The sequence below is a fragment of the Mesoplodon densirostris genome, chromosome 2, assembly GCF_025265405.1.
Source record: "Mesoplodon densirostris isolate mMesDen1 chromosome 2, mMesDen1 primary haplotype, whole genome shotgun sequence".
NCBI classification, from domain to species: domain Eukaryota; kingdom Metazoa; phylum Chordata; class Mammalia; order Artiodactyla; family Ziphiidae; genus Mesoplodon; species Mesoplodon densirostris.
Window position 1 is genome coordinate 12,600,742 of NC_082662.1, and position 13,109 is coordinate 12,613,850.

A 13,109-nucleotide genomic window follows, 5' to 3' on the forward strand; every position below is an offset into this window, starting at 1 on the left:
GAACAGAAAAGCTTAAAATTTGTGTGGAGACACAAAAGACCCCGAGTAGCCAAAGCAGTCTTGAGGGAAAAAAATGGAGCTGGAGGAATCAGACTCCCTAACTTCAGCCTATACTACAAAGCCACAGTAATCAAGACAATATGGTACTGGCACAAAGACAGAAATATAGGTCAATGGAACAGGATAGAAAGCCCAGAGATAAACCCACGCACCTATGCTCAACTAATCTATGACAAAGGAGGCAAGGATATACCATGGAGAAAAGACAGTCTCTTCAATAAGTGCTGCTGGGAAAACTGGACAGCTACATGTAAAAGAATGAAATTAGAACACTCCCTAACGCCAGACACAAAAATAATCTCAAAATGGATTAGAGACCTAAATGTAAGACCAGACACTCTAAAATTCTTAGAGGAAAACATAGGAAGAACACTCTTTGACATAAATCACAGCAAGATATTTTTGATCCACTTCCTAGAGTAATGGAAATAAATACAAAAATAAACAAATGGGACCTAATGAAACTTCAAAGCTTTTGCACAGCAAAGGAAACCATAAACAAGATGAAAAGACAACCCTCAGAATGGGGGAAAATATTTGCAAAGGAAACAACTGACAAATGATTAATTTCCAAAATATATAAAGAGCTCATGCAGCTCAATATTAAAAAACAAACAACCCAATCCAAAAATGGGCAGAAAACCTAAATAGACATTTCTGCAAAGAAGATATACCGCTGGCCAAGAAGCACATGAAAAGCTGCTCAACATCATTAATTATTAGAGAAATGCAAATCAAAACTACAATGAGGTATCAGCTCACACCAGTTAGAATGGGCATCATCAGAAAATCTACAAACAACAAATGCTGGAGAAGGTGTGGAGAAAAGGGGACCCTCTTGCACTGTTGGTGGGAATGTAAATTGATACAGCCACTGTGGAGAACAGTATGGAGTTTCCTTAAAAAACTAAAAATAGAATTACCATAGGACCCAGCAATCCCACTACTGGGCATATACCCAGAGAAAACCATAATTCAAAAAGCCACATGCACCCCAATGTTCATTGCAGTACTATTTACAATAGCCAGATCATGGAAGCAACCTGAATGCCCATCGACGGACGAATGGTTAAAGAGGAAGTGGTACATATATACAATGGAATATTACTCAGCTATGAAAAGGAACAAAATTGGGTCATTTGTAGAGATGTGGATGCATCTAGAGACTGCCATACAGAGTGAAGTAAGTCAGAAAGAGAAGAACAAATATCCTATATTAACGCATATATGTGGATCCTAGAAAAATGGTAAAGATGAACCAGTTTGCAGAGCAGAAATGGAGACACACGTGTAGAGAACAAACGTATGGACACCAAGGGGGGAAAGCGGCAGGGGGTGGGGGTGCTGGTATGATGAATTGAGAGATTGGGATTTACATGTATACACTGATGTGTATAAAATGGGTGACTAATAAGAAAAATATAAATAAATAAATAAGCATTTTTTAAAAAGAGATAGAAAAAAAAAAAAAGAACCGTAGACAGTGCTTGGGGGCCTTTGTTCTCTTGTGCTCTGTTTACTGTCTTTCCCTCTGTAACCGATTCTAGGTACACAGTTTCAGTCCTAGAAATGGTGCTCTAGAAAGGACACAGATTGTGTATGGTGAACCTAGGAGATTCTAGCAGGAAACTGTAATCTCCATGAAGGCAAAGGTTGGGCCCAGTAACCTTCTAGAACTCTTTTAGGACCGTGTCTGTTTGGTTGTTCTTTATTCATCCATCCATCCATCCGTCCATTAATCCAAATAAATATTTTGGGGGGCCTATCCTGTGTCATGCCCTCTTCCAGGCTCTGAGAATTCAGCAGAGAACAAGACAGACATGATCCTTCCCCCTGTTATGCTCTAGTGAGGGAGACAGAATAAACAAGTCAACAAATACATGCTCTAATATTTAAATGAACTAATGACTCTCCTTCAAACCTGGTTTTGAAAAAACAATGAAAGTAACAGGTCCTGTATGGATTATTAATGCAAACAGCTACCTTGACATGTAGCTGACACATTAATGAGCACCTTTTTCTTGAACTGAACCCAATTTTGCTGAAATATTCCTTTCAGTTATTCTCCCATTTCAGAGCTTTCCTGAGAAAATGACATGTCTTTTTCAGGTACATGGACGAGGCTGAATTATTCCCACATACCTTTTTTTTTTTTTTTGGCCGTACCACGCGGCTTGCAGGATCTTAGTTCCCTGACCAGGGATCATACCCAGGCCTCCAGCAGTGGAAGCACGGAGTCCTAACCACTGGACTGCCAGGGAATTCCCCACATACCTTTTTTTAAATAATTGAAATATATTTGACATAGAATATTATATAATTTCCACATATCTTTGAATATCAGCAGGTCCCAATTTGAGTATTATTTAAAGTGGCTGCCGATATCTGGGGGAAAAATGTTTTTTTTACAAAGAAATTATCTAGAAATAATTACACTGATGCATCATGCTCTTGCCTCCCCTACCCCTGGAGCTTCACTTATAACTGAAGAAGAATATTTTATAGCAAGGCATATATGAACCAGAGGCTCCATTCATTTGAACTCAAATAGAGTTTCATCCACTGACATTTTAGTTTCTTAACTATTCTACTGCCTGCAGAGCATTCCACCAGAAGTATAAGCCACATGGCAGGTTGATTTATGGTTCTGATTACTTTATGTGTTTTCCCTGGTCCCCGAAGGTGTGTGCATAATGATTTGCTCTCAGAGATCTTCGATCCGCTACAATATCACTAGAAAATTCTTACCTCCATGTGCTCTTATACGCCTGTGCTAATTAGAAGCCAAATTATCATCCTGAAACAATCACTCCTCCTAGCACTCTTAACTTTCTTATGATTCAGTGTCCATTTTATTACACAGCTTAACAGACATTAAACATCTTGGAATTTATGCCATTACAAACAATATGGATATTTATTTTGATAGTAAAAGTATCAAAGAGGTTTGAAGACTCTTTGGAGTTTTCCAGCAATCCGAAATCCTAAAACTCTGACACTCAGATTGAAATATTTTCAATCTGTCAAAATCACTGGAGTCTTAGAGGGGAACGTATGATTTCCCTCCCGGAAGTTTGTCTCTGTGTGTTCTATCTCTGGTATCATGCAAATAAAAGCATTAAGCTGAGAAGAGCTTACAAACACTTTCAGTGTTCCAAGGACCTTTTATGGAAAAGTTGTAGTTCCCCCCAACAGAGAAAAGTAAGATGTGAAAGAATTTTTTTACTCAAAGTTTCCAAAGCACAAACATGCAAAAGTATAGCCTTGGGGAGAGTGGGGGTCAGAGTGGCCTGTGTCCCCACAACTTCTAGCATAGACGCCCCCCAATAATGTCTCAGGTGCCCCAGGGAAAAAGTAAGTGTAACTGCCCCAAATGTCCTAGACTCTGAACCATGATGGTGCATGAAACGAGTCAGAAAACGTGTGAGACCTCGACGCTTCTGTTAATTCTACCAGAGTAATAATGACAAGATTTCCAAGGACACAAACCAAGACCAAAGGCTGTGAGCGCCATCTGGTGGCCATATCAGCACACCCGAACTCCATTACCTGGGCATGCCCACCACCTCCCACCAATCTTTTTTTTTTTTTTTTTTTTTTTTAGCGTGATCCCCGCAACCTGGTCTGATGGTAAACAGGGAAATTCCTGTATTTCTTCTTTTGGAGGGATTATTTTTATTTAAGATACTGAGTCTCTATTTACTCTTATAACAGTTATTTTTAATTTAATGCACGTTTTTAGTTTAAAAAGGGAGCTGCTTCTACGAAAAATGCTAAGAAATTATAGTGGGGCTAGCCAAGAGACATGGGAAAAATAGTGAAAGTGGTATATGAATGACTGAAGTTTAGGAACTCTCTTTGGGTGGGGTTGCCAGATAAAGTAAGGACACCCAGTTAAATTTGAATTTTAGAATTTCGTTTTAGTGTGTTTCCCAAATATTGCATGGGACACACTTGCACTAATATATTATTCATTATCTGAAATCCTATTTTAAGTGAACATCCTTTTTTCCTCTCCTAAATCTGGCAACCTTACCTTAGGAGAACAAAGAAATTGCATCCAGAACTTCCCTGCTGGCACGGTGGTTAGGAATCCGCCTGCCAGTGCAGGGGACACGGGCCCGAGCCGTGGTCCAGGAAGATCCCACATGCCGTGGAACATCTAAGCCCGTGTGCCACAACTACTGAGCCCTCATGCCACAACTACTGAAGCCCGTGCGCCTAGAGCCCATGCTCTGCAACAAGAGAAGGCGCTGCAATAAGCCTGTGCACTGCAACAAAGACCCAACGCAGCCAAAAATAAATAAATAAAATAAATAAATTTATTTTTTAAAAAAGAAAATAAATTGCACCCTTCTCCTTGTCACTTCCATTTTGATCTATCAAAACAAGCTAGTGGAGCTTCCCTGTGGCGCAGCGGTTGAGAGTCCGCCTGCCAATGCAGGGGACGCAGGTTTGTGCCCCAGTCCAGGAAGATCCCACATGCCACGGAGCGGCTGGGCCTGTGGGCCATGGCCACTGAGCCTGCACGTCCGGAGCCTGTGCTCCACAACGGGAGAGGCCACCACAGTGAGAGGCCCGCGTACAGCAAAAAAAAAAAAAAAAAAAAAAAAACTAAAACAAGCTAGCTCTTGTCCTGTCTACAGATTGTGTGGCATTTATGCCCCAATAAACGTGTCCCTGTGGGAGTACTTAGGCCTGACATCTGAAAAATCACAGGGCAAAGGCCCACAGTGCACCTTGAGGTGGGAAAGTCCTGGCCACTCAGAACAAGCAGTCTGACCACATCAGACCGAGAGGGAGGGAGTTCCGGGCCCAGCTCTCTTTCCCGGCCTCTCGGGTACCTGCTCTGTGGAGGCCGAGGCCTGGCAGCTACTTTCGGGGCCTTATCAACGTTGCATTTGATGGAGAGCCTTCCGCACCCCACGTGTAGACCTAGACCCCTGGAGGGGGGCCCGCCCTTGAGGGGCTGTGAGCCATGGACTTACAGGGTGCTCACAGCAGCCATAGATAGAGCCGACCTGTGGTCCTCCCACCCACGATTCCTGTATTTCCTTTTTTTTTTTTTTTTTTTTGTGGTACGCATGCCTCTCACTGTTGTGGCCTCTCCCAGTGCGGAGCACAGGCTTCGGACGCACAGGCTCAGTGGCCATGGCCCACAGACCCAGCCACTCCGCAGCATGTGGGATCTTCCCAGACCGGGACAGGAATCCGCGTCCCCTGCATCGGCAGGCGGACTCTCAACCACTGCGCCACCAGGGAAGCCCCTGTATTTCTTCTTAATAACAACCACACTGGCGTTTAAGTGAGCCTGGCAAGGCTTACAAATGCACACATAAATATTACCAACTACCTTCCCCAGAGACGGACGAGGGAAGCTGAAGCTAAAACACCCCGTGAGGGCTTCCCTGGTGGCGCAGTGGTTGAGAGTCCGCCTGCCGATGCAGGGGACACGGGTTTGTGCCCCGGTCCAGGAAGATCCCACATGCCGTGGAGCGGCTGGGCCCATGAGCCATGGCCACTGAGCCTGCACGTCCGGAGCCTGTGCTCCGCAATGGGAGAGGCCACAACAGTGAGAGGCTGGCGTACCGCAAAAAAAAAAACCCCAAAACAAAACAAAAAATACACCCCGTGGGTAGTCAGAGGAGAGGATTGTCACAGCTCATCCCCCTGTGCCATGTGCCAGGCATGATCTGAGCACTTGTACACATGCTAACTTATTAAAATACTTCTCACAAACCTATCAGGTTGGGACTACCATCACCCCGCGTACAGACTGAACAAAAGGAAACAGAATACGGTGTCCTCCTTGTGTTCACAAAGCCCGTTAACTGGCAGAGGCAGGACTTGAAGGCCACAGTCCGGCTCCCGAGTCCATGCCATGCTTTACAGTCTCCAACTTCTCACGCTCATTCCTAGAGCCACCTGGGAAGGAGGAACCAGGCAACTAAAGACTGGGTTTGAATCAGACTCCACGTCTGACCAGCCGCGTGATCCCGAGCAGGGGGCCTCGCCTCTCTGAGTCTCAACCTGGCTCCCTTGCAAAATGGGCACATTAATGGGAACGTCAGCCTTCAGCAACACTGTGACGAGTATCAGTGTAGCATGTGTGAATGGGCTTTGTAAACTCTGGAGTGTTCTGTGAGGTATAAACTACCCTCTATTCTCATTAGAGGGAATTCATTTCATAACCTGCTCCCGGCTCTTGAACTTTGCTGTGCATCCAGTCAGTGCTGGATGATCTGGAAGCAACAGCTGGTCTATTTATGGCTAAAAACCCACAGGTCATAGGAAGACAGCAGCACCAGAGCCCCTGGGTGGCCACAAAGATAAGGTCCGTGTCTCGAGGACCGATGACATGGTGGTCACTGAAGGAACAGGCCCCCTCCTGCCCCTTCCACTAGTGACAACGGAAAACCTTGGTTTCCCCAACACCCCGATCCAAGATCAACCCGACTCTTTGCCCAATGTTGGAGAAGTACCGGCGTGTCCTGCAGGCCTGGCTGGCCCCCTCTGACGGTGTGTTGCCTCCTTCCACAGATCAGTGCCCTACAGCAAGTCTACAACCAGGTGCTGTGCCAGATACTGTCTGAGAGAATCTTAGAAATCACCTCCCTGAAGCACGAGGCCGAGAACTTAAGGAGGGAGGCCGCCATCACGTCAGGTGAGACCCTTCTGCATTCAGGCCCCAGAGCTTCTGCCCTCCCCCTGCAGACATCACCAGTCAACCAGCACACCTGTGCCCGTGACCTGGGTGCAGCCTCAGGGATCACCCGTGTCGGTGCATTAGAGTTCTCCCTCAGTGGAGGTTTCTTGCCACTCAGTTCTGAGGGCAGGGCCAGGTAAATATTTGAGAGAATGGTATCTCTTGGCTACAAGGTCTCCTGAGCACTGGCCCCACCAGGGAGAACACAGGTCACCTTGTGGCTTGGGTGGTTCCACAAAGCAGCCTGAGTGCAAACTAGAGCGTGGACAAAATGGGGTCACTCCTTTAAGGCACACATGGTCTCACCCATTTCAGCCGAGTGCACTTGGGCCCAAGTGAAACCATTTTCTAATTTGATCCGAGGGGGTTCCCTGATAAAGGGCTTGGGTTGTGAGAGGTGCAGCCAACACACAGCTGTGGCTGAGCTTTGATTCCCTGGATTCCTTCATTGCTTCCACATGTTTCTTGAGCTCCTACTAGGTGTCAGGCCCCGTTCCAGGCTCCGGGGAGGGAGAGCCAAGCAAGACAGTCAGATTCCTGTACTCACAGATTCGGGAGGGGGTGACAGACAATAAAAGTAAACGGATGAATACACAAGCCCACTTCAGAGAGCAGTGGTGCTGTGGAGAAAATAAACTGTGTGTGGTGGTGGCCAGCACTTCAAGGGGGGAGGCCAAGGGGGACCAGCTCAGTGGGTGTGCAACCATGGAACTCAGGTGGGACTTGAACCCGTGGGCTGGGACTCGAACCCAGTCAGAACCCACTATCTTTTAATCGAGATCACGCATCTGGTCTCGCGACTTACTAAAGCTCAGGTTCTTTATGTCTCATCGCAGAAAGAATTCAGTGAGAGACAAAGTAAGAAGTGAATTTCTTTAGAGAGAAACACACTCCACAGACAGAGTGTGGGCCAATTAGGAAGGCTAGAGGCCCCCAAATATGGGGCGATTAGTTTTTATGGGCAGGGTAATTTTATAGGCTAATGAGTGGGAGGATTGGGACAACTCTAATATTTTGGGGAAGGGGCGGGGATTTCCAGGAATTGGGCCACCAGCCACTTTTTTTTTTTTTCCTGTACACGGGCCTCTCGCTGTTGTGGCCTCTCCCGTTGCGGAGCACAGGCTCCGGACGCGCAGGCTCAGTGACCATGGCTCACGGGTCCATCCGCTCCACGGCATGTGGGATCTTCCCGGACCGGGGCACGAACCCGTGTCCCCTGCATCGGCAGGCGGACTCTCAACCACCGCGCCACCAAGGAAGCCCCACCACCCACTTTTTGACCTTTATGGTCAGCCTTGGAACATCCTGGTGCTGGTGGGTGTGTCATTTCGCTCATGTATTACAATGAGCCTGTAATGAGGCTCCAGTTCCCCTGGAAGTCGAATCTTACGCCCCCTTGGACCTAGCTGATTCTAACCAGTTTATGTTGTATCCTCCACGGCTATGTCCTTCTTTTAGAGAGGACCTGTTTCACGTGGGCAAGGACAAGCCAAGGGCAAGAGAGGCTGCATGGAGTGAACAGGGGATTGTGGGGCTGGGCAGTGTCAGGGGGTCTGGGTTTTTATTCCAAGGGTGTTGGGAATCCAGTGGAGGTTTTCAAGCAGGAACTGGCATGCCTAGAGACCTGAAGAGGATGGGATCACTCACAGACGAGGGGAGGGAGAGAAGCAGGTGACAGGGAGGAGGCAGTGAGCCTCGGAGGGGCACATCACTCTGAAAGCAGCCAGCGCATAGCAGGAAACATGCCCACAGCTGTAGAAGCCACACATAGCATTGAGTCACACGTGAATCCCCATCTCTGTATGAATCTGTGCTTTCCTTCTGCCTCACTCTGCAACTTAATCACATCCAGCCCCACCCACTGCTGCCCCCAGGTCTCTGCTTATGCTCCTCCCTCACTTGGGATGTCCTCAGATATTTTTTGAGCACCTCCCCCAGGCTAGGTGCTGTTCTGGGCACTAGGAATGGAAGGATGAACTCTCTGGTCCTCACCTTCCTCCCGTATGTCGGCCAGTGAAACCTCATCCAAGCATCAAGCCTGTCTCAGATCCCACCTTCTCCGATCAGGGAGTCGGACAGACCTGGGTTGGGATAACGCTTGAGATGGGCTGGACCCACTCAAAGTGTGGCAAGCCCCAGAGGGATTTCCAAGTAACTGAACTGTGTCCTGGAGGCAAAGCTCATTTTTAAACTGAAATTCTGGAGCATTTTGTGCTTTATTTCATAGACATTCTTGATTGATACCTACCACTAAAACTGGGCCTGATGTTCTTTCAAGAAAAGAACCGTAGGAGATAACCCAATACCACTGCATTTATGCACCCTTCTTCCCACTTTTATTCAAAATAATACTACAATGCAAGAGGGAAGAGATATGGGGAGATATATATATGCATAACTGATTCACTTGGTTATAAAGCAGAAACTAACACACCATTGTAAAGCAATTATACTCCAATAAAGATGTTTAAAAAAATGATACTACAGTAATGGAGTAGTTATCTATTGCTGCATAACAAGTTACCCCAACATGTAATGGATAAAACCCCAACCAATATTTATTATCTCCCCCAGTTTCTGTAGTTCAGGAATTTGAGCGGGGGGTGACTTAGTTCTCATGAGTTGCAGTCAAGATGTTGGCTGGGGCATAAGTCATGTCATCTAAAGCCTCGGGGGGCGCCGGAGGATCCCCCTTCAGAATGGCTGCTCATGTGGCTATTGGCTGGAGGCCTTAGTCCCTGAGCACACATGCTTCTCTCTAGGGCTGCTTGAGTGTCCTCACAACACAGCAGTTGGCTTCCCCCAGAGTGAGTGATTCAAGAGGGAGCAAAGAGGAGGCCACAGTGTCTTTTATGACCCAGCCTGAGAGGAAACAGTCCGTCATTTCCACAGTATCATATTGGTTCCCCTGGCAGCCCTATTCAGGGTGGGAGGGGCTACAGAGGGCATGAATTCTAGGCGGCAGGAATCATTGGGGCCATTTTGGAAGCTGGCTGCCGAGAAAAATAATAGGCGCCATGGAACAAAAATAATTTAGCCACTTTGTGTTCTTGGGACATACCGTCTCATTAGACCCTTACAATAACTCTGTGTGGGACAGACAGTGGGAGGTGAAATAGCTTGTCCAAGACCACCAAGATAATAAGTGGTAGAGAGGGGTCCAAACTCAGAGGACTGTGAAACCAACCACCCCATCAATAGCGTCCAGCAGTGCCCTCTGCCACAGGCCCGTCTCCTGGCCTCTGGAGAAGAATTCCTGGACCTTCCCTGTGCTGGGCCTTTGTTCCCCAGGCCCATGGTGTGGCCTCTCCTCCCAGCTTTGCCTGGCTTGTGCCCACAAGGGGCCCCTAAAGGCTTCTCCTCTCGCTGCTGCTGACCGCCCCTCATTCTCACTGAAGCCTCAAACCCTGTTCTGTGGACTTTGCTCTCATTCCCATTCCTGCTCTGGGACCCTTGCAAAAATCCTCCCCAGTTCTAGGCGGGCACCGGTGGTGGCCCAGGCTTGGAAGGTCTTGTCCGAACGTTGGCTGACAGCCATGGTGTTGCCAATAGTCCTTCCTGCCTCTTTGACCTCCATGAGTCTTCTGTTTTGGTTTGGTTTGGTTTTGTTCTTTTACAGAGATGGTGTCATCTTTGCAAAGAGACGTGTTAGTAAAGGATGGTCAAGTTCAACAACTACAACAGGAGGTGAATCAACTGAAAAGTGAGAACAAAGAAAAGGATCACCAGCTCGAAGCCCTCAGCTCCAGGGTGAGTGTCGGGTCATCAGCAAATTGTAGCTGCGAAAAGCAGACACAGTGGAGTCACATGACACACGGTGGTGAGATGAGGCCAGTGCCCAAGGACACAGGGAGGGTAGCTGCTGGGCAGGTGGCCAACTTCTCTGAAGCCTTTCAAAGGACAGCATGTATGTGGCTCAGAATAAGCATAATAGATTTTCAAATCCAGCAAACATTTTCTAACCCCTATTATAAATTAGTTTGTTTAATCCCAGGAACAAACACACCTATGAGCATATACTGCCATTGCAAAGTTTAATATTAAACAGAATACGATCTCTCTGTGAGCAAGGATGACCACACGGCTGCATCATGGTCCCAGCACCACTGGTTCTCATAATTGTCTTCAAAGCAGAATGTTTGAAGATCCAGATGCAAACACGCAGACTCTCATTTCTTCCTTAGACTTTAGTGTGTAGAATGTCTCTATGGAAGATGAACGTGGTAGGCAAGCAAAGAGCTTTTTACATGTAACTTTGACTATTTGCAAATCTTGCCTTCAATGCTAACTTTAGAATCCTGCCTCTATAGGATAAGATTTCTCAGTATTTGCATGATGTGCCTGTTTCTGTGAGTCAAGGTAAAACCTCAAAGCTTTCATCTCAGGTGGCAACTCAGAGATTCCCAGAGGCTACCCGATAGCTAGGTCTGCATGGGGGTGGGGTGAGAACAGATCTTGAGGTTCCAAGGAAAAGGCACAATAAGTAATACCTGGTACGTAGTACCATACCCAGTTTGGAGCTGGTGAAAGGCACTGCATGAGCTTTGGGATCAGACAGACCAGGGTCCAACCCCAGAGCTTTCTTTTATTGTAACTTATTTGGCCTCCATTTCCCCATCTGTGAAATGGGGATGACAAAATCGTTTTCCGAGTAGTGGGAGGCTGGTTTTAGTTGTGCTCTTCTGCCTCTGCCCAAGGTCAGCTGCCTGGCCAAGCCCTCTGCATTCATTTCTCCCAAGCAGAGTGTCTTCCCAGGCATGTGCTATAGCTGTTTTATGTGGTGTGTGTGTCTCTGTTGGGGACGGGAAGGGGATGAAGAGCTGGTGCTAAGTAGAAGGAATCTGCAAAGACAGCACCTGCTTGGCTCTTCTACCTCCTGAAGTGCATTTGGATGATTTATGTCCCCGTTTCCCCTTCCTCGTTGACCTTGGAATGAGGTCCCTTCTCCTCTAGACTGTGCGGGCCAATAGCAAAAGGGCTCGTCACCACCAAGGGTACTGCTCTTGTGAACATTTGAGATGCCTTTTTTTTTAATGGCATACATCATGTGTGTTAATTTTAGAAAAATAAGTAGATGACATTGAAAAGGAAAAGTAAAAAGAGAGCAGAGGAAATGCTACCTTGAGAAATCAGTGTTAATATTTTCATGTCTGTTTTTCCAGTCTTGTTTCTATATATTGCCTAGAAATCAATCAATCATTTTATAGTGAATTTATACTATGCACATTTTTTAAATTTTTAAATACTGATTATTTTCCCATTCTAATAAAGCAATGTTCTTATCATTCATCTTAAAAGCTACATACTTTCTCCTGGATGTACCCAGTGTTATAAAGTGGTCTGCTGTTCTAAACAACACTTGGGTTGTTTCCTCTTTTTTTTTTCTTCCACTGTTACTGACAATTCTGTGAAGAGCATCCTTGAAACTACAGATTTACTTATTTCTCCAGTCATTGTCCTTAAGGTACATTCCTAAAGTGGGAATTGCTGGGTCAAAAGAAGGCACATCCATCCTTATGCCCTTAATGCCTGTTGCCAAGCCGCCCTCGGGCAAGACAGCTCCGTTTACCCCTCCACACCAGTCAGGGCAGTTGTGTCTTTGAGATGCAACCTGCACAAAAGCCCTAAGATGGATCTGGGCTCACTGGCTCGGCCCCTTCCACCCTCACTGGTCACAGCGTGAAAATATCCCAATTCCTGCACCCTAAGTACCCAGACACTACAAAGCTGGCTTTCCCCTGCGGTGAAGTTTGCTGGCTTTTGAAGAGGAATTTAGACGCTCTATTCCTCAGAACTCATGAGAGGGGTGAACTGGGAACGACTGCAGGATCCCGTGCTCCCATCACATAAATGGTCTCGCCTCTCAGAATTCAGAGGTGTGATTGGGTTATACAGCAGGAAACACTCCTGGGCATGAACACAGGTACTTGGGACCCCCAGCCAAGCCCCCTGGCCTTGTCCTTTTTCTCCCCAGTGCTCAGTGCTGAAAGAAGAGTTACAGAAGGAAGATGCCCAGAAGGAGAAGTGGGAAGCCCAAGAGAAAGAGTTAAAACTCTGCAAAACCGTGCGTTGAACCTCCTGACCCCTAGGTGTCCACTGAAAGCCTAGATTGTGGCCTTGAGGGTTTTGGAGGGGTTCCTTGGCCCATTAGCTAGCACAAGCTCTGGGGCTTTCTGGGTGTTTGTCTGTTATTGTAGTCTCCTAATTCTTTGATTTGCTAGCCTCAAAGAGATGGGTGAAAAGACCATGGAAAACACACGCTCCCCAGATTTTCTGGGCAGTTGGCTCAAGGCCCCTCATCAGGTTTCCCCTGGGGAAAGGGACGGGAGGTGGCCACCGTATG

General features: G+C 46.8%; 1 protein-coding gene across 1 annotated transcript in view; it reads left to right on the forward strand.

Annotated features, from left to right (window-relative positions):
* The window catches only part of LOC132477587 (forkhead-associated domain-containing protein 1-like), a 129,123-nt gene that overhangs the window by 52,232 nt on the left and 63,782 nt on the right, over positions 1-13,109 (forward strand). Inside the window, 3 exon segments of the mRNA XM_060080020.1 lie at positions 6,601-6,724; positions 10,386-10,516; positions 12,741-12,830. Of these exon segments, the coding sequence (XP_059936003.1) occupies positions 6,601-6,724; positions 10,386-10,516; positions 12,741-12,830 (345 nt within the window).